The sequence below is a fragment of the Neofelis nebulosa genome, chromosome 9 (genome assembly GCF_028018385.1).
Source record: "Neofelis nebulosa isolate mNeoNeb1 chromosome 9, mNeoNeb1.pri, whole genome shotgun sequence".
In the NCBI taxonomy this organism is placed as follows: Eukaryota; Metazoa; Chordata; class Mammalia; order Carnivora; family Felidae; genus Neofelis; species Neofelis nebulosa.
In genome coordinates, this window is record NC_080790.1 from 127,821,150 (window position 1) to 127,844,548 (window position 23,399).

General features: G+C 46.7%; 1 protein-coding gene across 24 annotated transcripts in view; it reads right to left on the minus strand.

Annotated features, from left to right (window-relative positions):
- The window catches only part of ZMYND8 (zinc finger MYND-type containing 8), a 126,481-nt gene that overhangs the window by 46,922 nt on the left and 56,160 nt on the right, over positions 1–23,399 (minus strand). For all 24 annotated transcript variants that reach the window (XM_058685856.1, XM_058685867.1, XM_058685868.1 and 21 more), the window contains 4 exons: positions 22,560–22,615; positions 18,031–18,108; positions 16,867–16,982; positions 10,438–10,919 (listed from right to left, as the gene is read on the minus strand). In XM_058685856.1, the coding sequence (XP_058541839.1) occupies positions 10,438–10,919; positions 16,867–16,982; positions 18,031–18,108; positions 22,560–22,615 (732 nt within the window). The remainder of the gene's footprint in view (positions 1–10,437; positions 10,920–16,866; positions 16,983–18,030; positions 18,109–22,559; positions 22,616–23,399) is intronic.

A 23,399-nucleotide genomic window follows, 5' to 3' on the forward strand; every position in this document is an offset into this window, starting at 1 on the left:
ATGAAACAGGTGTGTCTGTGGGGAACCTCATCTGCAGACGAGATGGGGAGCTGGCAAGGAGATTAGCTAATCCACGTCAAGTGGTCCTTAGCAAATGCTCACTCAATGCTCCACATTATTTTGAGAATCAAGTTTTGTTGGTGGTGGTTTTTTTTAATACTAATTAACTTAGTTTCACTGTAAGAATGAGCAAATGCCCGGCCCTGGGCACACAACACTCTCTCAAAGGAGAGCTTCAAGGGGCACCTGGGTGGCGCAGTCGGTTAAGCGTCCGACTTCAGCCAGGTCACGATCTCGCGGTCCGTGAGTTCGAGCCCCGCGTCAGGCTCTGGGCTGATGGCTCGGAGCCTGGAGCCTGTTTCCGATTCTGTGTCTCCCTCTCTCTCTGCCCCTCCCCCGTTCATGCTCTGTCTCTCTCTGTCCCAAAAATAAATAAAAAATGTTGAAAAAAAAAATTTAAAAAAAAAAAAAAAGGAGAGCTTCAATTTACTGTCACTACCACTGTTCCTGTAACCAGGTACCATAACAACCAGCAGAATTAGAGTGCTTGGTACACACACACACACACACACACACACACACACCCCACACAAAATAAGAATCATCAAAGATAAAGGCATTTCCAAAGATTTAAGTATTACCAATAAAATCTTTAGTATTCGGATTTTATTTTTCGTTCATTCGTATTCTATCTGCTTCCTTCCAAAAGAGATTTGCAGGGGCTGAAAACATCAGTGTCATACATTCTCTGCGAGGACTAAAAACCAGTGCCTCTCTAACTGTATTCTCTCACGTGACCAGCAAACAGGGGTAGCAGGAAGGGTCTTACACCAGTCAAGGTACTGCGTAGACTGCGAGGAACTTTGTCAAGAAAGTCTGACCCAAAAGGGTAGGCAGAAGTAAAAACACACACAAAGGTGCTGTCACACACAGAACTCAAGCACGTGGGTCCGCATTTCCCTGCTTCATAACAGCTCATGTTAAAAAAGGAAGGAAGGATGGGCGCCTGGGGGGCTCAATCGGTTAAGCGTCCAACTCCTGATTCCAGGTCAGGCCGTGATCTCGAGGGTCGTGAGTTCGAGCTTCGCATCAGGCTCTGTGCTGACAGTGCAGAGCCTGCTTGGGATTTTCTCTTTCTCTCTGTCCCTCCCCTGCTCATGCAGGCTCCCTCGCACCTGCTATCAAATCAATATTTTAAATCTAAAAAAAAAAAAAAAAGGAGGAAAGGGAAGCCAGCAGGCAGTCTCACAGAGCCCTGCCCCCTTGTGGTCCCTACAGGGAAACTTAGCAACAACACAGGCAAAGTCGTTATTTTTGCAATTCTGTAGTTAAAACATAACGGGAAAAACAAGTCTTTAATTTCACAGGCACATAAAGTTTCCTCTGTTAATAAAATGTAAGTATTGAAGGTTTAAGAACTATGTTCTAAATTTTTTAATTTAAACATAGCACCTGGATATGGCAAGAATAAAGGTGTTTGGAGAACACTGGCTCCCCAGGGAGACGAATCTGGTTCACTCTCCATGCAGCCACCAAAGGGCAGGGACCCCCTCACGGACATCTGGGACTAAAATGCTTCCTTCCTGTAAACAGGGAAGGGACAGCATGGGGTCACCTAGCAACCCTGGGTTCCAATACGCAGAACTCTCCTTGGGGAACACGATGGCCCCTGTCCACCCCGGAGTGCCACACGTCCCCCCTCCCCAATTTGTGAAACACTATGTACCTGCCTCGACCTCCCCATATCAGTTAACGCTATGACCACTCACCTAGATGTTCAAGGCCAAACACGTCTAAACTGCCCTAATTCCTCCCTTGTTCTCCTGCCCCAATTTACCCCACTCTTCAGCCAGGCCCCTCCCTGCACACCGCTTCCAAAATATACCCCCAAACTCCCCCTGGTCTCCATCCCCGCTGCTATCAGCCTAATGCACACATTCTCAAAGGGGGTTCTGGAGAACAGGGGGGTGAAAAACTCTCTTACTCTTTTTATGTATAAAACAGACACATGCAGTACATAAAAAGAAATCAGTACTTTGAAATTTCATGAGGGTCCCTTCCTAGGTATAAACCCAAAAGAACTGAAAAGCAGTACTCAAATCTTGGTACACCAACGTTCATCGCAGCACTATTCACCACGGTTCAAAGGTGGAAACAATCTGAATGTCCATCGACGGATAGACAAACTCTGGAGTCCTCGGTGGAACGTTTACTGAGCCATAAAAAGGAATGAAGGTCTGATGCATGCTGCATCATTCACTGAAAACATACGCTCTGTGAAAGGAGCCGACACGAAAGCCACATTTTGTATGATTTGGCTTAAATGTAATACCCAGAGCAGGCAAATCCATACAAGTCGTGTGCAGACTGACGGTCACGAGGGGTCGGTGGCCAGGGAGTAGAGGAGTGCTTAATTACTCCACGGGATTTTATTTTGGAGTAATGGAGATGTTCACTTTCAAATGGTTAATTTTAGGTCATGTGAATTTCATCTCCATTAAGGAAAAAATTCACAGGAGACTGTTGGGGGGGGGGGGGGGGGGTTAGGGAATGTCTAAAATGGCTCCTTATGGGATGAGAAAGAAAAAAATGGCTGCTAAATACTGCCCGTGCCTATCATTTCCCACCAAGACCCTGTAAGAGCTCCCATGGGCCCCCCACCTCCTGCCACTGCACCCCTATCCTGGGGCACCCTCCACACCACAGCCAGGTACACAAACCACAGCTCCATCTAAAACCATCCAGAGGCAGGGTAACTGGCTGGCTCAGTCAGTAGAGCACATACCTCTTGATCTCAGGCTTGTAAGCTCAAGCCCCCACATTTGGGTGTAGATACTTAAAATTAAAACCTTAAAAATAAATAAATAAATAGATAGATAGATAGATAGATAGATAAATAAATAAATAAATAAATAAAACTATCCTAGAGGTGTCCTATCCCCCAGAATAAAATCCAACCACACATGCGACCTTTCCTTTCCTCATTCAGGAATCTCCAGCCACACGACCTTTGTGCTGTTCCTCTAAGATCAAATCTGCTCCTAACTCAAGCCTTGACACTCCAAGAATTCCCCAGGAAAGGCCCCCACCCCCACCCCGATCATACTGGCTGGTAACCCTCCAACACCACCCTCAAAGCCTTTCCCCTGCTGGCCTCATCCAAGGGGGCCAAGTGCCTCTTTTTACCATCTCCCCTTTGCCGTGAGCAGTAAGCTCCAGGACAGCAGGGTCCCTGCCAGGCACCTGGGATGCGGCCCGGTGTCCGAGAAATTTACAGAATGAGCAAATACATCAGATCATTAACTGAAGAATGAGGTTTCCATTTCTCTTCTCACCACAGAGGTCAGGATAAGCAATAAAGAAGCAATAAGAGCAACCAAAGAAAACCTTCTTCATAAAAAGACAGCCGTTTCTGTTTAAATACTCTCGATATTATGCAGCGACTACAAACAAGGTATGCTAAAAGAATGATTAACAATCCAAAAGAAACACATAAATGAGCATCTGGCGGGGGGGGGGGGGGGGGGGGGAGACAAATGGTCAATAAACATGTGAGATACAGATACAGATGAATAAAGATAGATGTGGATACATTTATCTCCACCCTACATCTTTTTCGCATACGTGATTACCTTGTTTCAAAAAATAACACCTAGTGTTGAGGGAAAGGGAATACTCACTGGAATCGTAAAACCTTTTTAGCACAGCAATTAGGTGATGCTGAAATTACCCAAAATTAAATTTATAAATCACACGGACGGTAAGGTCCAATGCTGAGTTCACCCCCTACATATACGTGTCATGTGCCCCAGACACAATATGCACACCAGAAGGTTCACTGCAACAGTATTTATGACAGCAAAAAGGAGATGGCGTATAAATGTCTGTTAACTGAAGACTAGATAAGTGAATTAATTAATACCATACACCCCTAAAAAAGAATGACACAGATCTGCACAATCTGACAAGGACTGGTCCCCGAAGGTATGTGTGTGGGAAAGAGAGAGGTAAAAATCAAGTGTGTACAGAAGTGCCCACAATATGTGTAAATGTTTATCGAAAACACACGCATAGCTTCAAATGAGTGTATACATATTTTTGGTAGTAGCATACTCCACAGAGTATAAGAGAGGCACAATGAGGAGAAAGTTTCGGGATGTAGGAGAAAACAAATGACCTTTTTTACATCCGTTTATACTGCTTTAATACTGCTAGATTGTGTTTTATCTTAATTTTAACCATGTAGGGTCACCAACGTTAAAAAAAAAAAAAAGTCAAATAGAGTTATTTAGATGATGGGTCATCTTGCCCGTTTAAAACTACCTCTACTGTGGTTTCTGTTGTGGGGGAAAATCTTTAAAACAGGTGTAAAAATATATTTCTTAATACAGATACATGTAAATGAAGGGGGCGGGGATTTTGGAATTCTCAGACTCCAGTGAGTTTCAACGGGTATGTTCTCGAAAACATGAACTCTGGCTTTGTATATGGCCACCGGGACAAAAATGTGGAACAGCAGGCTAGCCAAAAACACCTACAACTTTGGGAATTAGAAAGCTAGAAGAGATGTCCATACATAAAATGTGCATTAAGAAAACAAATCAAAACCTACCCGTTCACACGACTTCATAAAACCAAGTTTCTTCCCCTAAGAAATGTTTCCCAAATGCCTTCATTCACATGCCCCCAATCATTTCTGTCATCTGCACGTGCTGTTTACACACTACTGACAACTACAACTATATGGATAAGCAGAAAGGTGTCAAGGAAAGAATCCTCCCTCGAAAGGAGCAGAAGGCTTAGTGTGATCCATTCGACCACAGAACATTACGATGGCAATTATCAATGGGATTTATACATTTAAAAACCTTGACTTGAATTTAAGTCATGGTCCCAGGTTTGTGGGTTCGAGCCCTGACACAGGATTCCTCACTGAGTGTGGAGACTGCTTGGGATTCTGTCTCTCGGCCTCTCTCTGCCCCTCCCCTGCGCGCGCGCGCACACACACACACACACACACACACACACACACTCTCTCTCTCTCTCTCTCTCTCTCTCTCTCTCTCTCTCTAAAATTGAAAAAAAAGGAGGGGGCACATGGGTGGCTCAGTAGGTTGAGTGTCAGACTCCTGATTTTGGCTCACATCATGATCCCAGGGTCATGGGATCGAGCCCCATGTCTGGCTCCACACTGACCATGGAGCCTGCTTAAGATTCTTCTCTCTCTCCGTTTGCCTCTCTCCCCTGCTCACGTGTGCATGCACGTGCGTGCGCGCGCGCGCGCACACACACACACACACTCCCCCTCTCTCTCTCTCTCTCTCTCTCAAAATAAATAAATAAATGTTAAAAAACTAAAAGTTTTAAAAAAACCTGAAGGAACACCCAATTGGTCTGTGGGTTGTTTTTTTTCTGAGAGAGACAGAGAGTGAGCAAGTGACCATGAACAGGGGATGGGCAGAAGAGAGAGAGGGAGACAGAGAATCTGAAACAGGCTCCAGGCCCCGAGCTGCCAGCACAGAGCCCAATGCGGGGCTCAAACTCACGAGCCACAAAATCATGACCTGAGCCGAAGTCAGACGCTTGACCGACTGAGCCCCCCAGGCGCCCCAGGAACACCCAATTCGTAGCCCTTGTTACCTCTCGGGGTATGATTATGTGCTATGCTATTCATTACACAATATTAAAATTTGAAAGCAATAGTTTACATTCAGGGAAAAAAAGGACACAAAATGCGATGTAACATATTGAAGAGCTTCAAACCTGAACATGAAGCATCAGAACTTTGCTCTCAGTGCTAAAAGTCCAAAGCACGGCACGTCAACATCAGGGTTCTCAACAGAAACTGCAGGGGCAACTACGCCCCCAGGGGCAACGTGGCGGTGCCTGAAGACACTTTCAGCTGCCCTCACTGTGGGCAGGGGCGTGCTAAGGGCATGAAGCGAGTGGAGGCTGGAGTGATGCTATATACCCTGAAGTGAGTGCACAGGGAGGCCCAACCAGGCCATCGTCCAGCCCAAGCCAGCAGGGCAGAGATCGAGAAACTCGATTTTAAATCATGCTCGACATTTTCAAAAGCAAAAAGACATTTGGAAATGCTCGTTTCGATTAAGCTTTGACACGGATGCAAATCCTTTTGTAAAGCCGTAAATCTTGCTCAAAGGAAGAACTAATCGCCTTTGAAGTCACAAATAATTGAATCAGATTTTATACTTTGATGTACAATTCACAAGTGCGGACCAAAACCCATCATTTATTACCTACGTTTATAGGATCCTGGCCTGTGCTAAGTGCTATTCTGACTCCATGAAACAGGAGTCTTAGAATTAAATTAGCAAAAAATGCCCCTTCCCTCCCACGCACCCCGGCACTCTGGAGGGGCAGGGGCAGAGGAGCTAGTGATTCTGCGCCAAACTTCGTCTACTTATAAAGCTTCGGAAACAACCTCCATCTTCAAAGGGCAGTAGCTTGCACAACTCTTGGTGGCTTGCACAGATGAGCCACACAGCAGAGCATCACTGGACAGTCTACGACAGGACAGAAACTCCTATTTTGAAGGACTATGTACCATGAAAAATATTCAGAACACAAGGTTAAGCTTAAAAAACAAAAAACAAAAAACAAAAAACAAAACCTCAGGTGCCCGGATGGCACTATTGGCGGAACATGAGACGCTTGATCTTGGGGTTGTAGGTTCAAGGCCCACAGTGGGCGCAGAGCTGACTTAAAAGGGGGGGGGGGGGGGGGGTGCGTGCCCAGGTGGCTCAGTCAGTTGAGCATCTGACTTCAGCTGAGGTCATGATCTCATGGTCCGTGAGTCCAACCCACATCGGGCTCGCTGCTGTCGGCACAGAGCCTGCTTCGGATCCTCTGTCTCCTCTCTCTCTGCCGCTCCCCTGCTCGTGCTCTCTCAAAAATAAACAAAACATGGGGCGCCTGGGTGGCTCCGTCGGTTGAGCGCCCGACTTCGGCTCAGGTCATGATCTCGCGGTCTGTGAGTTCGAGCCCCGCGTCGGGCTCTGTGCTGACCACTCAGGACCCTGTTTCGGATTCTGTGTCTCCCTCTCTCCCTGACCCTCCCCCGTTCATGCTCTGTCGCTCTCTGTCTCAAAAATAAATAAACGTTAAAAAAAAAATTTTTTTTTTAAATAAAACATCGAAAAAGAAGAAGAAGGAGAAAAAGAAAGAAAAAAAATCTCAAAACTGTCTACAACAGATACTGCAAACCAGGCAGTCTGTGGAGGCACTTGGTGCAGCCCACAGATATTTTAAATTTGAGCCAATATGTAAAAGTTGGGGCAGTCCACATTTAAAAAAGTATCTGAGGCTTCTCTTGAACCATGAGAATAAGGCAACAGAGCCCACATTCCCACTTGGCAAGAACCAGCAGGAAGGCCCCCACGGCCCTTCAGAAAAGGCATTCCTCAAGAGCATTCTGACAGGTCAGGTGGTGGTCTGTTAGTGGGGTGTAAGGAGTTCGCATCAGAAGAGTAAGGACCGCTGGGGTGGGTACATACAAGCACCCACCCGCGTGTCATCAGGAAGAGTGTTATTATTTCTGCTCTGTGTTGTTCAGCCCAGTGACCACACTTCTCAGTCTTGCTCATCTCCATACCTGCCTGACCCCCAGAAATGTCTGTTTTCAACTTAATAGTATGACTCCTAAACCAACACAGAAAAACGTCCTGGAAAGCAGCTCTTCCTGCCCGCGCGTCCTGTCCCCATGCTTTAATAAAATCACCTTTTTTGCACCAAGAAAAAAGAAAAGTATAAGTCCTGGAAACAAGTATCTAAGGGCTGACTGGGAGGTGGAATGATCTGTGACTTCAGTTCTATAAATAACAAGTATTGTATGACAAGGATGTACTGTTATGACAAAAGGAGTATACAAAGACGTTTTCCCTTCTCCCTAAACAGTAACCCCCAGTACAGCTACAAGACCGAAGGACTGTTAGTTCAGAGGGTGCTGACAACCCCCGGCGTTGTAACTCGTAGCCGAATACATATTCATGGCTGAAGTCGAGGTCCTGCAAGCAGATATCGCCAAAGGCATTGATTTAGGCCAGGACGTCTAGATCAAGGGGGAGGCAGGACAATCACTGAGAATATAAACCGCTTTGATCCATATCCAGGACACCATGAGCAAAAGGCTTCTGGCTGAGCAAAGTACTCCTGAGAAAACTAAATCAAGTTCTATAGATTACAGACACCTGACTGAGTTCCTCCACACGCCTGCGAAACAAAAGGAAGGTTTCTAAACTCTCATAAAAGTTTTAGTTAATAACTGATTTCAGTGTGTAGCTTTTATGTTGCTGGCTACAAAATTTTTATTGCTAAAACTAATACTTTTCTATCCTATGACGATTTTTTTTTTTTAAACGCTATTTTGGATAAATCAAAATCTCATCTCAATGATACCCTCCCTGTGGGGCATTTCAGTAAATATTCCACTTCTCCTTGTACCAAACGCTATTGTCGCTGCTGACAGCAGAGGGCAGTAGAGTGCAATGAAAAGAAAATGGATGTAGCATCAGGATCTAGCTGTGGGCACAGGCGCCTCCCTCCACTCTCCAGAGACCTCAATTTTGCCCCCTGTAAAACGGGGAAACGGACTCAAGAGTTTCTTCTAACTTGGTCTATAACAGAAGTTAGCAAAAGGACCCATGGGCCAAATCTAGCGTACCGCCTAGTCTTATGTTGCCTACAAGGGTTACTTGCCATTTGCAAATGGTGGAAAAATCCCGAAGGGTTACTAGAGTTCATGAAACACACAAATCATATGAAATTCAAATTTCTGGGTCACAGCCACATATTGCCTATGGCTATTTCATTAATACAACAGTGCTGAATAGCTGTATAGTTGTGAGGGACAAAGAGCCACAAAGCCCAAAATATTTACTATCTGGCTCCTTACAGAAAAGGGAACATTGGGGAATCACCTTCTCTACACATAGTACTCACTGGCTGCCTAACTCATAATCCCCAAATGATCCAAGCACATACTGGCAACAGGATCATATTTTGGAAAAAAGGACTTTAAGGGGCGCATGGGTGGCTAAGTCAGTTAACGGTCCGACTCTTGAGTTTGGCTCAGGTCGTGTGATCTCACAGTTCACGAGATCCAGTCCTGTGTCTGCCTGGGATTCCCTCTCTCTCTCTGTCTCTCTCTCTCTCTGCCACTCCCCCGCTCACACTCTCTCAAAAATAAATAAACACTTATAAATACATGTTAAAAAAATAATAGGGGCACCTGGGTGGCTCAGTCGGTTGAGTGTCCGACTTCAGCTCAGGTCATGATCTCACAGTTCGTGAGTTCGAGCCCCGCATGGCGCTCTGTGCTGACAGCTCACAGCCTGGAGCCTGCTTCCAATCCTGTGTCTCCCTCTCTCTCAGTCCCTCCCCCATTTGCACTGTGTGTGTGTGTGTGTGTGTGTGTGTGTGTGTCTCAAAAATAAACATAAAAAAAAGAAAAATGAGAGTAAACCCATTTCCTTGTGGAAGTAATAAATCTCCTAAGTATTTAACAGACAACCAAATAATATTTGGGTACAAAGAATCCAATTTAAGTCACCATTCCTTTCCTCACACTGGACCAGCACCCCCTCGCATCAGCTCTCCCAATCCGAATCTGAATCTGAATCCATGTAGGCATTTGCTGAGCAACCACCAGTAAGAAATAAGGTAGCAGCCAACATCTTTGCAACACTTACTATTTCTGGCCCTGTTCCGACCCTCTGTGGACACGTCTTCATTTAACCCTTAACAAGAACCTATGGGTCAGGTCTGTTATTATGTCACATCACAGGTGAGGAAACTCAAGCACCATTAAGTACCTGGCCTAAAGCCACGCGGCTAGTGAGTGGGAGAGTTGGGATTTGAGACCAGCAGCCTTATTCTTAACCACTCGCCATTCTACAGCCAAGTGTCAATCAGGGCAACCAACCTGTAAGGAGCGCTCTGGGGAGAGCACACGTTGTTATTGCCGACCTTACCTGTCGCGCTAACACTGGACCGCTAAGTATCGTGAAGGTATAGTTCGGATAGAAAAACAGTCTTTCGATTGAAGTAACATTCCTGAGAAACAAACTCTTACGGGAAGTTTTGCTGTGATAGCCCAAGAGGCGTCTGCTCTCAACTCTCAAGGATTTCTGGCCACCTCTGCCCCACTGTGAGGAAGGACCTCCATCTGGCCTTTGGGGACCGATTTTCTCCGTTCTTGATTCCTAACAGCAAAAATCCCTCTGGGTCACCCATTTAAAATTTTAAATGTCCTCCACTGGAGCAAAACCCCATAGAGGTCCCTTTGATTCTGAGACGCTGGCCAGCCAGAACCCGACAGGTGTGGTCCCGATGGAAGCCCTCCGTGGCAGGGGACCACCCCCCCCCCGCCCCCCGCCCGCCCCCGCCTCTTCCTCTTCCTCTTCTTCCGCGGCTGACCTGTGCTCTTGTCCAGGAAGTCCATGGACTCCTCACTGGCGCTGAAGTGGCTCGACGTGGCCTTCTTCTCGGCGTCCTGCTCCACGTCGGAGCCCGTGTGCACGGAAGAGTTTGTGCTCATGGGGGAGCGTGGTATATCGGACAAGGAGATCCGACGGCCCGTGCCCCCGCTCAGCATGGGCTTGCTCATCAAGATCTTGGGGGACGCCGTCATGTCGAAGTTGAGCTTGACCTTCTCCTGCTTGTCTATCTTGGCGGCACCTGCGCTGGGATTGCTGGGATCGAGCAGCATTTGGTACTGGCTGTTGGGCGTGTACGGTGTCCTGAAGGGAGAGTAGTTAAAAACCCCGAACTTCCTGCGGATGTTCTCCACATACACCTCCATCTCTTGCATTGCACTGTTGAAGATGCTTTTCGTCTTTTTCACAGAAAAAGGAATTTCTTTGGACATGAGGTAGCAATTATTTATTGGAACCCAGGCCCTAGGAAGTGCAGAAGAGAGAGTTGAAGTCAACTTTGGTCCTTACAGAGATCCTTTTATTTATTTATATATATTTTTTTTTGAGGTTTTTTAAAAATTGGTTTTATTGCGGTAAGTTTAAGAGTACCACACGCCCCATTAACGTAGGCACGGCTTTATTCATCGTAACGGAAATTTTATGCCCGATGAGTCTACCCCCATTCTACACTCTGATTCTATAAATCTGACTATTTTATTAAATACCTCCTCTAAGCGGAATTCATGCAGTTATTTTGTCTTACTGTGCCTGGCTGATCTCCCTTAGCGTCGTGTCCTCCAGGCTCAGCTATGTTGTCACATCATTTTTAAGGCCGAATACTATCCCATGAGATCTATCTACCACGATTTCTTTATCTGTTCATCTGTCGATGGACATTTAGGGTGTTTCCAGAATTTTTTTCCTTAACGCAAACCAAATTAGCCTGGTATATCTGTCGACATTCTTAACTACATACTCCATTCTTTAAAAATGACTTGGGGGGCACGTGGAGGGCTGAGTCAGTTAAGTGTCCGACTTGGGCTCAGGTCATGATCTCGTACTTTGTGGGTTTGGGCCCCGCTTTGGGCTCTGTGCTGACAGTTCAGAGCCTGGAGCCTGCTTTGGATTGTGTGTCTCCCTCTTTCTCCCTCTGCCCCTGCCCTGCTCATGCTCTGTGTGTGTCTGTCTCTGTCTCTCTCTCTCTCTCTCTCCCTCTCTCAAATAAACATACGTACATACATACATACATAAGACTTGGTTTGGGGGCTCCTGGGTGGCTCAATCGGCTGAGCATCTGACTCTTGATTTCAACTCAGGTCATGATTCCAAGGTCATAGGATCGAGCCCCATGTTGAGGTCCATGCTGACTGTGGAGCCTGCTTATGATTCTCTCTCTCCCTCTCCCTTTGCCCCTCCCCCGCTCATCCACTTGTTCTCTCTCAAAACAGAATTTTTTTTTTTTTAATTTCTCTCTTTTGAGATAGAAAGAGCACAAGAAGAGGAGGGAGAGGCAAAGAGAGAGGCAGAGGCAGAATCCCAAGCAGGCCCCACAATCGCAGCACGGGGCCCAATGCAGAGCTCCAACGTATGAACCGTGAGATCATGACCTAGGCTGAAATGAAGAGTCAGAGGCTTAACCAACTGAGCCACCCAGGTGCCCCCCCCCAAAAAACGTTTTAAATGACTTGGTTTGAATGGTTAACACATGATTAGCCGTTCACACTTAACACACATGTTCTTACGACATGTTCTTATGACAGAATGTGAACAGCGATCTTCACTAAAACATTAAAAAGCTCATAGACTTAGTCATTTTAATCCAGTAAAAGAATAATAAATCCCCTCTTGGCTCTGGGTGAGTAGAGAGTAAGGAAACATCACTGCTTCCAGGACAGCACCTCCAAAGAAAGAACTGGTCCCGAAGCCCACTCCTCTGCGTTCACACACAGTTTTCGTATCTCTCGTAAAACTGGGGTTCTACGAGGCACTAGACGGAAACACCGGAAAACCGTAAACCTGAAAGGAGGTGCAGGGCTTCGATGTGAGAGAATTCATGTGGAAACTAACCAAAGGACGGCCTCCACCCCCCATTCTCGGCTGGTTCTGCCTGCCTGCCTCCAACCGCCCACATCCCAGCATGCTCTGCAGAGACCTCACGAAGCCATGAGCTGTTTTTCTGGGATTAGTGACCGAGCGGACGCAGGCAGGAGAGGGCAGTATAGCCTACCACTGCTCCGGGGTTTGGACAGGAGGCGGACCATATGACATTCGATTCCCCAGCCTCCATCCCGTATGTATAGCTGGGAATCCGGCGGGAATGAACATTCCCAAGGAGGCCTTTTGGATTTCAAAGACCATAAAGTCAAGCCAGACACAAAGTGATGGGAGCAAAGTGGGCTGTGGGGAGGTAGAAATGCCACAGCCAGTCCAACGCAAGCACCGTCTACATGGGAGCGTCACAAGTGCCCGTGCAGGAATCTGACCCCCACACTGCCGAGTCTTCCAGCATTTGAAAGAGAAGCAAAAAATATGGACTACTTAGATTACATTCTACCCACGTTTTAACAGCTGGAATCTCGTTCCTATTTTGAAGAGAAAACGGCCCGGAGAAATAAAAGCGTGTGCGTGGGGTGAAATTCAGGGCACAGGATGGAGGTTTGCAACTCATGGTGATAACTAGGTCGTGACACAAACTAAAACCAAACACCCCAAAAATATCTAACTGCTCTCTCAGCGTGCTGTAAATTACCAGCTTCTCATCACCCCAACTAGCTGCTGTCATCCTGCAGAGACCTGAGGAACCACAAGAACGAGGCAGGGCAGGAGACAGATGCCCTCTGGGTGAGAGTCCGCGGCCATTACAACTGGGGGAGCAGGAGTCTGGACGAGACAGGACGGCTCTGAGGAACAGCCGGGGTCCCCCCGCCGCTCCTGGACAAATGACTTCCCTTTCCCTGAGCTGGCCTCCGCTCTGTCATCGATAAAATGGAGGCTGAGCCCTTCCCGGGACGGGGTCAAGGGGAGCACATGAAATGCACCTAGACCAGTCCCCGCAGCACCAGGAGATCACCAGCCAGCTGGCCGCGGGCCACTGTCACTGTGTCCCCTCCCGCCCGCCTTCTATCTGGGGTCAGGGCCTTAACTGTCTCCTGCCAAGGTCTCAAGCACCTTCAATGAAGGTACCTGCCAGTGATTTCAGGACCTGGTTTCTCTTCCTTAAAGCAGGCCCAGGGCACAGTTGAAGGGAAACTTGATCTGCTTCACAAAAGAAAGCCTCTGGGGTCAATGTCCTGAGAGGCCACAGAGTCGCAGGGCTGAGCTACACCCTACTTGGGGCCTCAAGGTTTCTTCTCAGTCAAATGGGAATAAATCCACAGCTGCAAAAAGAACTTGAAACAGTGCCTGGTGCATAGAAGGCACTCAATTCGTGCCAGCTCGCTCTTGTGCGTTTAATAAGATATCTCCTGGATTTTTGTAGAGTATCGTGAGTGTGAGTGTGTGTGTGTGTGTGTGTGTGTGTGTGTCTGTGAAATCAAATCCCAAGAAGGCAAACATTCTTAAGGGACAAAAAAGCACGCCAGGAGACTATTCCGAACATGCCTTGATCTGGACAAAAGCCTCCCGGGACCTGCTCCAGTATTTATTAACTTAACGATGAACACGTGACGGGCTGTGACATTTCTTACTCTGTTCTCCTGACCTACTTTGCTTGCACAGGACCAGGCTGCTGTTTTGCTCCACAGCCCCAGAGCTGCTCCCGGAGAAAGAGCCTATCCATTCTCTTTAGCCTCCGCGCTGGGCTGCTGGGCGTGGCCAGTTCTGCTTTGAGAACGTCTTCTAGGGGCACCCGGGCGGCTCAGTCGGTTGAGCGTCTGACTTTGGCTCAGGCTATGATCTCACGGCTTGTGAGTTCGAGCCCCGAGCCCCGTGTCGGGCTCTGTGCTGACAGCTCAGAGCCTGGAGCCTGCCTCGGATTCTGTGTCTCCCTCTCTCTCTGCCCCTCCCCTGCTCGTGCTCTGTCCCTCTCTGTCTCAAAAATAAATAAAACATTGGGGCGCCTGGGTGGCGCAGTCGGTTAAGCGTCCGGCTTCAGCCAGGTCACGATCTCGCGGTCCGTGAGTTCGAGCCCCGCGTCGGGCTCTGGGCTGATGGCTCGGAGCCTGGAGCCTGTTTCCGATTCTGTGTCTCCCTCTCTCTCTGCCCCTCCCCCGTTCATGCTCTGTCTCTCTCTGTCCCAAAAAATAAAAAAATTTAAAAAAAAAAAAATAATAAAAATAAATAAATAAATAAAACATTAAAAAATAAATAAATAAATAAATAAATAAAAATAAAAAGAACATCTCCTGGGAGGAAGGGATGCTCCTCCTTTCAGGTTTCCCCCAAGCTCTCAGTGACTTCATTCCTGCACCCCCTAACCCATCCCCATGGAGTGCCCTTAATCGCTCCCCGTAAGGGGCTCCCCTCACCCAAAACGAGCCAACAGCTGGGCACATTCCCTCTGAGGGAACAAAAGACAGAGGGGGTTAGACAAACGTCATGGGCATCAGACATGGGCCGCTGGCTTTTTTCACCAATGCAGGGGCCCAGCTTCCACGACAGCTCCCACCCAGAACCAACCTACACCGTCCAGTTCTGGGGAAATGGTCTCTGGAACAGGGCTGGCAGAGCTCATGCCCCCCAAGACCGTCCAGAACTGACAGGCAGGAGTAAGATGTCCATGCAGAGTGGGCTCAGCTAAGAACAGAATCCAAGACTCTTAAGAGTCTGGGACGTATCTGGTACATGGCGGCAGGCACGGATCTCCCCCACCCACCTATATCCCCAGTATATCCACACTGGGTTATATTACAGAACGAGAATAATCCCGAAGCATCAAGATGGTTAACTCTTGGCATGTACAGCCTGACACGAATTCTTCTTGCCCTTCAAAGCAAAGGCAGAATCTGACCACAGCCCGTGTGATCCAGACCCTGCCCCCTTCCCCACCCATCACTTACCATCCTCTCCTCCCCTCTCCTGTCCAAACCACACTGTGTCCCAGCTCTCCCCAAGAAACAGCAGGCTGGCTCTGTCCCTCCACCCAGATCTTCTCTAAGCCCCCGCCCTGAGATCACCTTGCCTGTGTGTTTACTTGGGTATTTACTTGGGTGTCTTTCCCACTAGGATGCCAGCCTTCGGGTGGGCAGGGACGATGTCCTGCTCACTCCCGTATCCCCAGCATCCAGCACGTGGCCTGACCCACGGCAGCACCAAAAGGTTTCCAGCAAAGTGTCCAAAATCAAATAGAGCAAAAGACTTCCTATCAAACCCAGGACCATCCCAGCTAATTTCCACTTTGCCTCCAGACAAAGGATTCCTAGTAAATGATTTCACAGATTACCAATCACTCTTCTGTCTTTATTTGCAAGGCAACAAGCAAAGTGAACAGAGCAACAGCTCTGACTCGGGTGTTTGATATTATACACCGTACTTTCTGTATATTCTATCGGTGTGTATAATTTTTAGGATACATCTTTTTTCAGGTTATTTATTTATTTTGAGAGAGACCGCGAGCTGGGGAAGGGCAAAGAGAGGGAGACAGAGATCACAAGCAGGCTCCAGGCTGGCAGCACAGAGCCAATGCAAGACTCGAACTCACGGACTATGAGATCATGACCTGAGCTGAAATCAAGAGTCAGACGCTTGAACGACTGAGCCACCCAGGCGCCCCCAGAGTTTTAAGTCTTCTCCCCCAACACACTCAAACACTTTTTCAAACCGCTTGGTAGCCGCCTGGAAAGGGTTTTGCCTCATCTGATCCTCACATAACTTGCTAAAAGAGAACATGACTGCTGCTCATCTGGGTCCACCTGCTGTTCTCAAGCCCACAGGATAGGAGACTGCTAAGAGCTAGAACAATTCACTTCCCTCCGAGCGAGGGAGAGGGGAGGGCAGAAAACGCTGGGTGGGGGGAGGGCTACCACCTGTTAAAACAGCCACCTCTTATAATGTCCTATTTGGCTTAAGAGAAAAAGGCAACAGGAGAGAGAACCACCCAGCACAATGATAAGAGATTCATTTACTGGCAATCTGTGGAAATACTTCTGATCCCTGAAAGCATTATTTTGAAAAGCAATTTGTGCGGTGGTTCAATTTACTCCACGAAATTTAAAAAGAACAGCACCACTTAAAATAGCCACGGAAACTATTCTGGTGCCAGCTTCATCAACGCAACTACGAAAGCATGATTGTTCTCTTCACATACCTGAAAAAAACGAAGCCCACACACATTATCAGCCAGAACGCAGCACAGGGCAGTATTTTTAACTACAAGATCACTGGTTGGTGTCGCGACAATAAACGACGCGATAATACCTCCGCCCCCTGCTTGCGTCACAGTTATCGAAGGTTCAGTTAAAGCTGTACATTTGCAGCCAGTTTTGACTCCCACCTGTCATGTTGTCCAAAGAAACGAGCATCAACCTGTCCGTCTTTATCCCTCAGAGCTTTTGCAGGCCAGAACGGAAACCCCTTCAGTTTTGCCCAGACCAAAGGATGTGGATTGCTCTGGGAAAAGAAAAACAAAATCCAGAGTTTGTACGTATTGGACAGCAAGACGCGCCATATACAAAGCTTGCCGTATGTGCAGAGACAGCCAGGCCACCAGCTGAACAGGAGCAGTTCCACGCAGGGTCTCCCAAATGGGCTTCCCTGGGAGGGCATGAGGCCAGGAGGCCTGGGCGAAGCTGGTTCTGGGGTGAACGGAGAAAACAGGGAAGAACGAACCACAGACGAGATGAGGCTGGAACACTGGCTTGAACACACCGCCCTTAACCTAGGTGGCCGTGAGCAAGAGTGTCCACCTCTCCCTGCGACATGGAGACAACGATGCCTACACCCTCTGTTAAGCTGGAGGATTAAATGGGCATTGTATCCAGCATTTAATAAGGGCAGTATGAGCCGCCTTTGTTCTCTCTTGAGGGCTGCAACTCTTCAGGGGCTTCATCTCCAAAGGCAGGAAGAGACGTAAACTATGTTTCACTTTTCCACGTTACTTGCCCAATCTCGCCCCCCAGTAAACTCCAGCCCTACCTCCACTCACCCACCAGCCCACCCTGGGAACACCCTTCTCTCTGCAGAACACTGGTTTGGAAAATACAGATGGATGAAGAAAACAGGGTGATTTATCTCTTCCCATCTCCCCACCCCAAACCGCCCACTTGGGAAACACCATAGAGCCAATCCAGAGGCGTACTTCCAATTCTCTCAAAACAGGTTCATCAAAGAACACACTTCATTATGACTCTCACTACCTCACTGCCTTCTCCCTAATGAGCCCCATTTTGCTCTCTAGCCTGCAGTCTGCCCGCGGTTAATAAACCTAGGAAATCACAGTGCTCCCTCTGGCACATGGATTTTCAGCCCCAGATGTTTATTCCACCTGGATTACTTTCACTCTGCCATTACTTTACTGGTTTAAAAAAAAAAAAAAAAAAAGTTATTTAAAATCTTCTCCCAAAGTTTCATCAAATAAGCCACCCAGAAAAGGGGGCCTTGGGTAGTCCTCTAAGGCACGAGTTCTGAAAATGAAGTAAGGAAAGGAAATACAACTCACACAAGGCTCACAGAACCAGTTATCTCGTTTCTGGCAAGCAGCTAGGTAACACTCTGGACATACTTCAATTTCATTCATCTGTAAAACAAAAATATGTTAGGATATGTCACGCAAGGGGCCTCACATCTGGAGACGCTCAAGGAATGCGAGAGGATATTAGCAGTTAAGATTAGCTACACCAAGTCCCTCAGTGGGGAACACCTCGGAGAAGAATCCAATCACCTCTCACCAACCCCCGAGATCCCACCCAGCCCGAGCCACCACCACCCCTCTCTGGACCACATCTGGACCAGCTTCCCACTCTTGTTGCCACTGCAGTCCAGCCCCCAAGACACAGCGCCCAGACCCATCTTGCTCATCGTCCACACCTTGTACATCTGACGGTTGGCTGTTGCAAATGGAATCTAGGTGGTACAGGACGGTCCCCGGAACAAAGAATTCTCCAGAGTAAATGCCAGTAGTACAAGGCTGAGAAACTAACAAGGAAATAAATCTAAACTCCAGATCAGCTCCTTCAACACCAAGTGTGACCAGGCCTAGGCCGACCTGTCTGAGCTCCCCCAACACCTCCAGCTACCCCGGCTTCTGCTCGCTGTGCTCAATTCCCACCCAGCTCTGGTCACATCATCCAGGGCAGGTGGTATTTTGTCTAAGTGGACCACAATCTATAAATTATGTAATTTACCGACCGTCCTTCTCTGTGAAAAAATACATTCCTCTAGGGGACCTAAGTACGACTTAGAACCCACAAGCCCCTTTCTTGGATCTCAATTCAGCCTCCACCATTTACTAGCTCTATAACCTTAGGAACAGTTGCTTATCTTGTCTGTGCCTCCATTTTCTCATCTACAGAATGGGCATGTGAGCAATACCTACCAAATAGACAACGATTATAGGAGATAAATGTAAAACGTGTTAGGTGACACAGTGATCAATACACTGGTTAACATTTATCAGAGATCTACGCTGGGATCATCAAAGTGTTCTACAGGTACTAATTCATTCATTCTTTACATCCTCCAGAGGCAGGCCTGCTCTTTCCCCCATATTACGGATGGAAAAAATGAAATCCCAGAAAGTCAAGAAACCCGCCCAAGGTTCTCTGCAGCAAAGGGGCAGGACCAGGATTTGAACCCAGGCAGACGTGCTCCAGAGCTGACGTGTTACACCTGTCATTGCCCTGTTCGTTCCTATTCTCTTCCCATCATCAAAAGACTTGTTTTTCTCTTTATCTCTGCATCATGTAAGGTGTCAGATACTCAGCAGGTGCTCAATATACTACTAAATAATAATTTTATGAATATAATTGACTAACTCAAAGGTCAATGGATAAATGACTGAATAAAGGAGCAAAAGAATAAATAAGTAAGAAAGAAAGTGGTGGCATATATTTCCTGTTCCTACTCACTCTACTTATGGGCTATTCTGAAGGTACTGGCAAGAACAAAGTGGTAACATAAGGTCCAGGGCAGCCCTGGCATCGAAGCCCACACAGCGGCAATGTATCGCCAACAGGTAGATTTAGAAATGCCGACTCTTGATTTCAGATACTCAGCAGGTGCTCAATATACTACTAAATAATAATTTTATGAATATAATTGACTAACTCAAAGGTCAATGGATAAATGACTGAATAAAGGAGCAAAAGAATAAATAAGTAAGAAAGAAAGTGGTGGCATATATTTCCTGTTCCTACTCACTCTACTTATGGGCTATTCTGAAGGTACTGGCAAGAACAAAGTGGTAACATAAGGTCCAGGGCAGCCCTGGCATCGAAGCCCACACAGCGGCAATGTATCGCCAACAGGTAGATTTAGAAATGCCAGGCACAGAGTACCTGCGTCCAGTAAATTCCACCTGGGGGTAACCCGCTGATTAAACACGTAGGCTTTAGCTCCCAAATCCAGGAAAACAAAGGAATCCCCAAGGGGAAAGCAGCTGGACAACTCACTCATACAAAACTCTAAACCAACAATGAACATATCAGAAACAGTATATCATCACTTGTCATCAGAAACGTGCAAACCAAGGGCACCTGGGTGGCTCAATCAATTAAGTGTCTGACTTAGGCTCAGGTCATGATCTCGCAGTTTGTGAGTTCAAGCCCTGTGTCAGGCTCTGTGTTGACAGGTTAGAGCCCAGAGCCTGCTTCAGATTCTGTGTCTCCCGCTCTTTCTGCCCCTCCTCTATTCACACTCTGTCTCTCTCAAAAATAAATAAAATCTTTAAAAAAAAAAAAAAAAAAAAGGCGGGGGGGGGGGGGTGCGCCTGGGTGGCTCAGTCGGTTAAGTGTCCGACTTCAGTTCAGGTCATGATCTCACAGTTTGTGAGTTCAAGCCCCACGTCGGGCTCTGTGCTGACAGCTTGGAGCCTGGAGCCCGCTTCGGATTCTGTGTCTCCTTCTCTCACTGCCCCTCCCCCACTTGTGCTCTGTCTCTATCAAAAATAAATAAACGTGTAAAAAAAAAAACAACAACAACCATGCAAACCAAAATCACAGTGAGATGCCATCTTGCAGGGAAAACATAGATACACATATTTTTTGAATTATAACTTCCAAAACTGGAAAGGACACAGAAAAACTACCCAGGTTGTTATAAATGTTGCTACAACTTTTCTAGAAATCAATCAGGAAATACCTACATAAAGCCTTTGCTATGTGTATAGTCTCAGACCTCGTAGATGCCTTCCTAACAATTATACTAAGAAAATCATCGTAAAAGCCATGAAAAATTCTGTTCTTCCTGTGTATTTAACTATCTGGGAAAACACTCTTAAGTGAAAACATTGATTATAAAACTCTCTCTATAAAAACATTTAGAAAAAGGGGCGCCTGGGTGGCTCAGCCGATTAGACAACCGACTCTTGATTTCGGCTCAGATCATGACCTGGTGGTTCGTGAGTTCAAGCCGCACATCTGGTTCCACACCATGATGGTATGGAGCCCGCTTGGGATTCTCTACCTCCCTCTCTCTCTGCCCCTTCCGTGAACAATCACTCTCTCCCTCAAAATAAATAAATTTTTTTCTAATTAAAAAAAATATGTAGGGCACCTGGGTGGTTCAGTTGGTTAAGCATCCGACTTCAGCTCAGGTCATGATCCCGCAGTTCGTGAGTTCGAGCCCCACATCAGGCTCTGTGCTGACAGCTCAGAGCCTGGAGCTTGCTTTGAATTCTGTCTCCTTCTCTCTCTGCCCCTCCCCACGTGTGCTCTGTCTCGCGCTCTCTCTCTCTCTCTCTCTCCCTCAAAAATAAATCAACATTAAAAAAAAATTTTTTTTTTAATAAAAAAATATATATGTAGAAGGGTGCCTGGGTGGTTCAGCTGGTCAAGCCTCGACTTCAACTCAGGTTATAACTTCACTGTCCATTAGTTCAAGCCCCACATTGGGCTCTGTGTTCACAGCTCAGAGCCTGGAACAAATTCTGTGTCTCCCTCTTCCTCTGCCCCTCCCCCACTCATGCTTGCTTGCTCTCTCTCTCTCTCCCTCTCTCTCTCTCTCTCAAAAATACATTTTAAAAAATTTTAATAAGTAAGGGGCACCTGGATGACTCAGTTGGTTAAGTGTACAACTTCGGCTTGGGTCATGATCTCATAGCCTGTGGGTTCAAGCCCCACATCAGGCTCTGTGCCGACAGCTCAGAGCCTAGAGCCTGGAGCCTGCCTCAGATTCTGTGTCTCCCTCTCTTTCTCTCTGTGCCCCTCCCCAACTCATGCTTTGTCTCTATCTCTCAAAATTAAATAAACATTTAAAAATTTAATAAAGATATGCAAAAATGGCAGTATCCTAAGGTATCCAAATGTTTCCCTTACAAATGAATGAATGAGTGAAGTGCACAAGAGGCTGAAATCTGCTATAGCTCGGTTTCTCAACTCATGCACTGGGGTCTAATAAATTCTGCTCCCTGACTATCCCGCAACCACTGGGGCCTCAGGGTAGGCCCAGGAGGTTCACTTCTTCCACACCATCAAAACCATGGGTATTTCTTTTTTTTTTTTTTTTTTTAAATATATGAAATTTACTGTCAAATTGGTTTCCATACAACACCCAGTGCTCATCCCAAAAGGTGCCCTCCTCAATACCCAAAAACCATGGGTATTTCTAAGAGGAACTGACTTCTAGGACTCTGCAGGCCACTCCCTGAGAAACAGTCAAAACCTTTCCCCCAAATACCATTAAAACCCAAACATCTTCCACAAGAAGACTAAAAGGGGCCTGGCCCAACGCCTCGGACTATGGGGTGAAGAAATTAAGAGCCCCATCTACACAACCAAGAAAACTCAAGATGCCTGAATAATAAAAGGTCATTTGCACCTCTTGAAGATCACGGCTAAGATAGCGCTGATTTCTTCCGGCATATGGGGCGGGGGTGATCCCCTCTTTGTCACTTTTACGGGGGCACCGTCTATGCCTCAACAAATTCCAAAACAGCTACCATTACCCACTAAGAGATTCTGCAAATGGAAATCAGCCACGCCAGCCCCTCACTCTGGGTGCATTTAAAACAGGACAGTGAGAAACACATACCTCATGCTCACAGATTTTGATGACTACTTTCGCTATTTGGGTCAATTTGTGATTTCCTAAGGGAATAAGAAAATAATGATTAATTCAAATGGAAACACATTTGTAACACGCGGCTTTGGGAGTACACTTCCCCTAACAACCTTTCAACTTGCTTTTCCCCAGGATTAAGCTTTTAAAGGCTAAAACACAGGATTCTGGATCCTAATATCAGTTTAACTTATGTGACTTTTCCCAGAAACACTGACCAGTCTTTGGTGCCTCAATGTTCTCTCTGAAACTGAGCAATTTGTGTGGGATTCCTACAGTTCACAGATGAACATTTGGAAGATGCTTTTATATTCAGAAGGCTCCAATTAGTGGAAAGGAGCCTTATTCACCCATTGTTCCAGACTCCAGCCCATGAAGGGCAACAGAGGAGAGAAAATAATTAAATGAGTAGCTCTGCTACGTCTCGTGCCTCAAAATACATTTTCTTATTAACTCAAGAAGCCTTATCAGGAAGCAGGTATGAATGTTCCCATTTCATTAATAACTATGTCAAGGCTCAGGAGTCGTTGTTTACACGGGACTACTTGGCTAATGAGTTGAAAATCTGCCCCAGATCTAACTCTAAATCCCTCACCTTTGCTAAACCAGAAGACAGGATGGCAAAAAACAAACAAACAAACAAACTGTGCTTTCTTCAAACATTATGGTGTTTTCAGAAAGCATAAACTTGTTGACAAAAAGATGTCACACACACACACTCCTCGATTTCTGGCTTGCTTTAAAAACTCACAAGATCTGATAACTCTGTCCAGTGGTGACCCCCTCAGACCAGAAAGGAGTTCCCATTCTCTA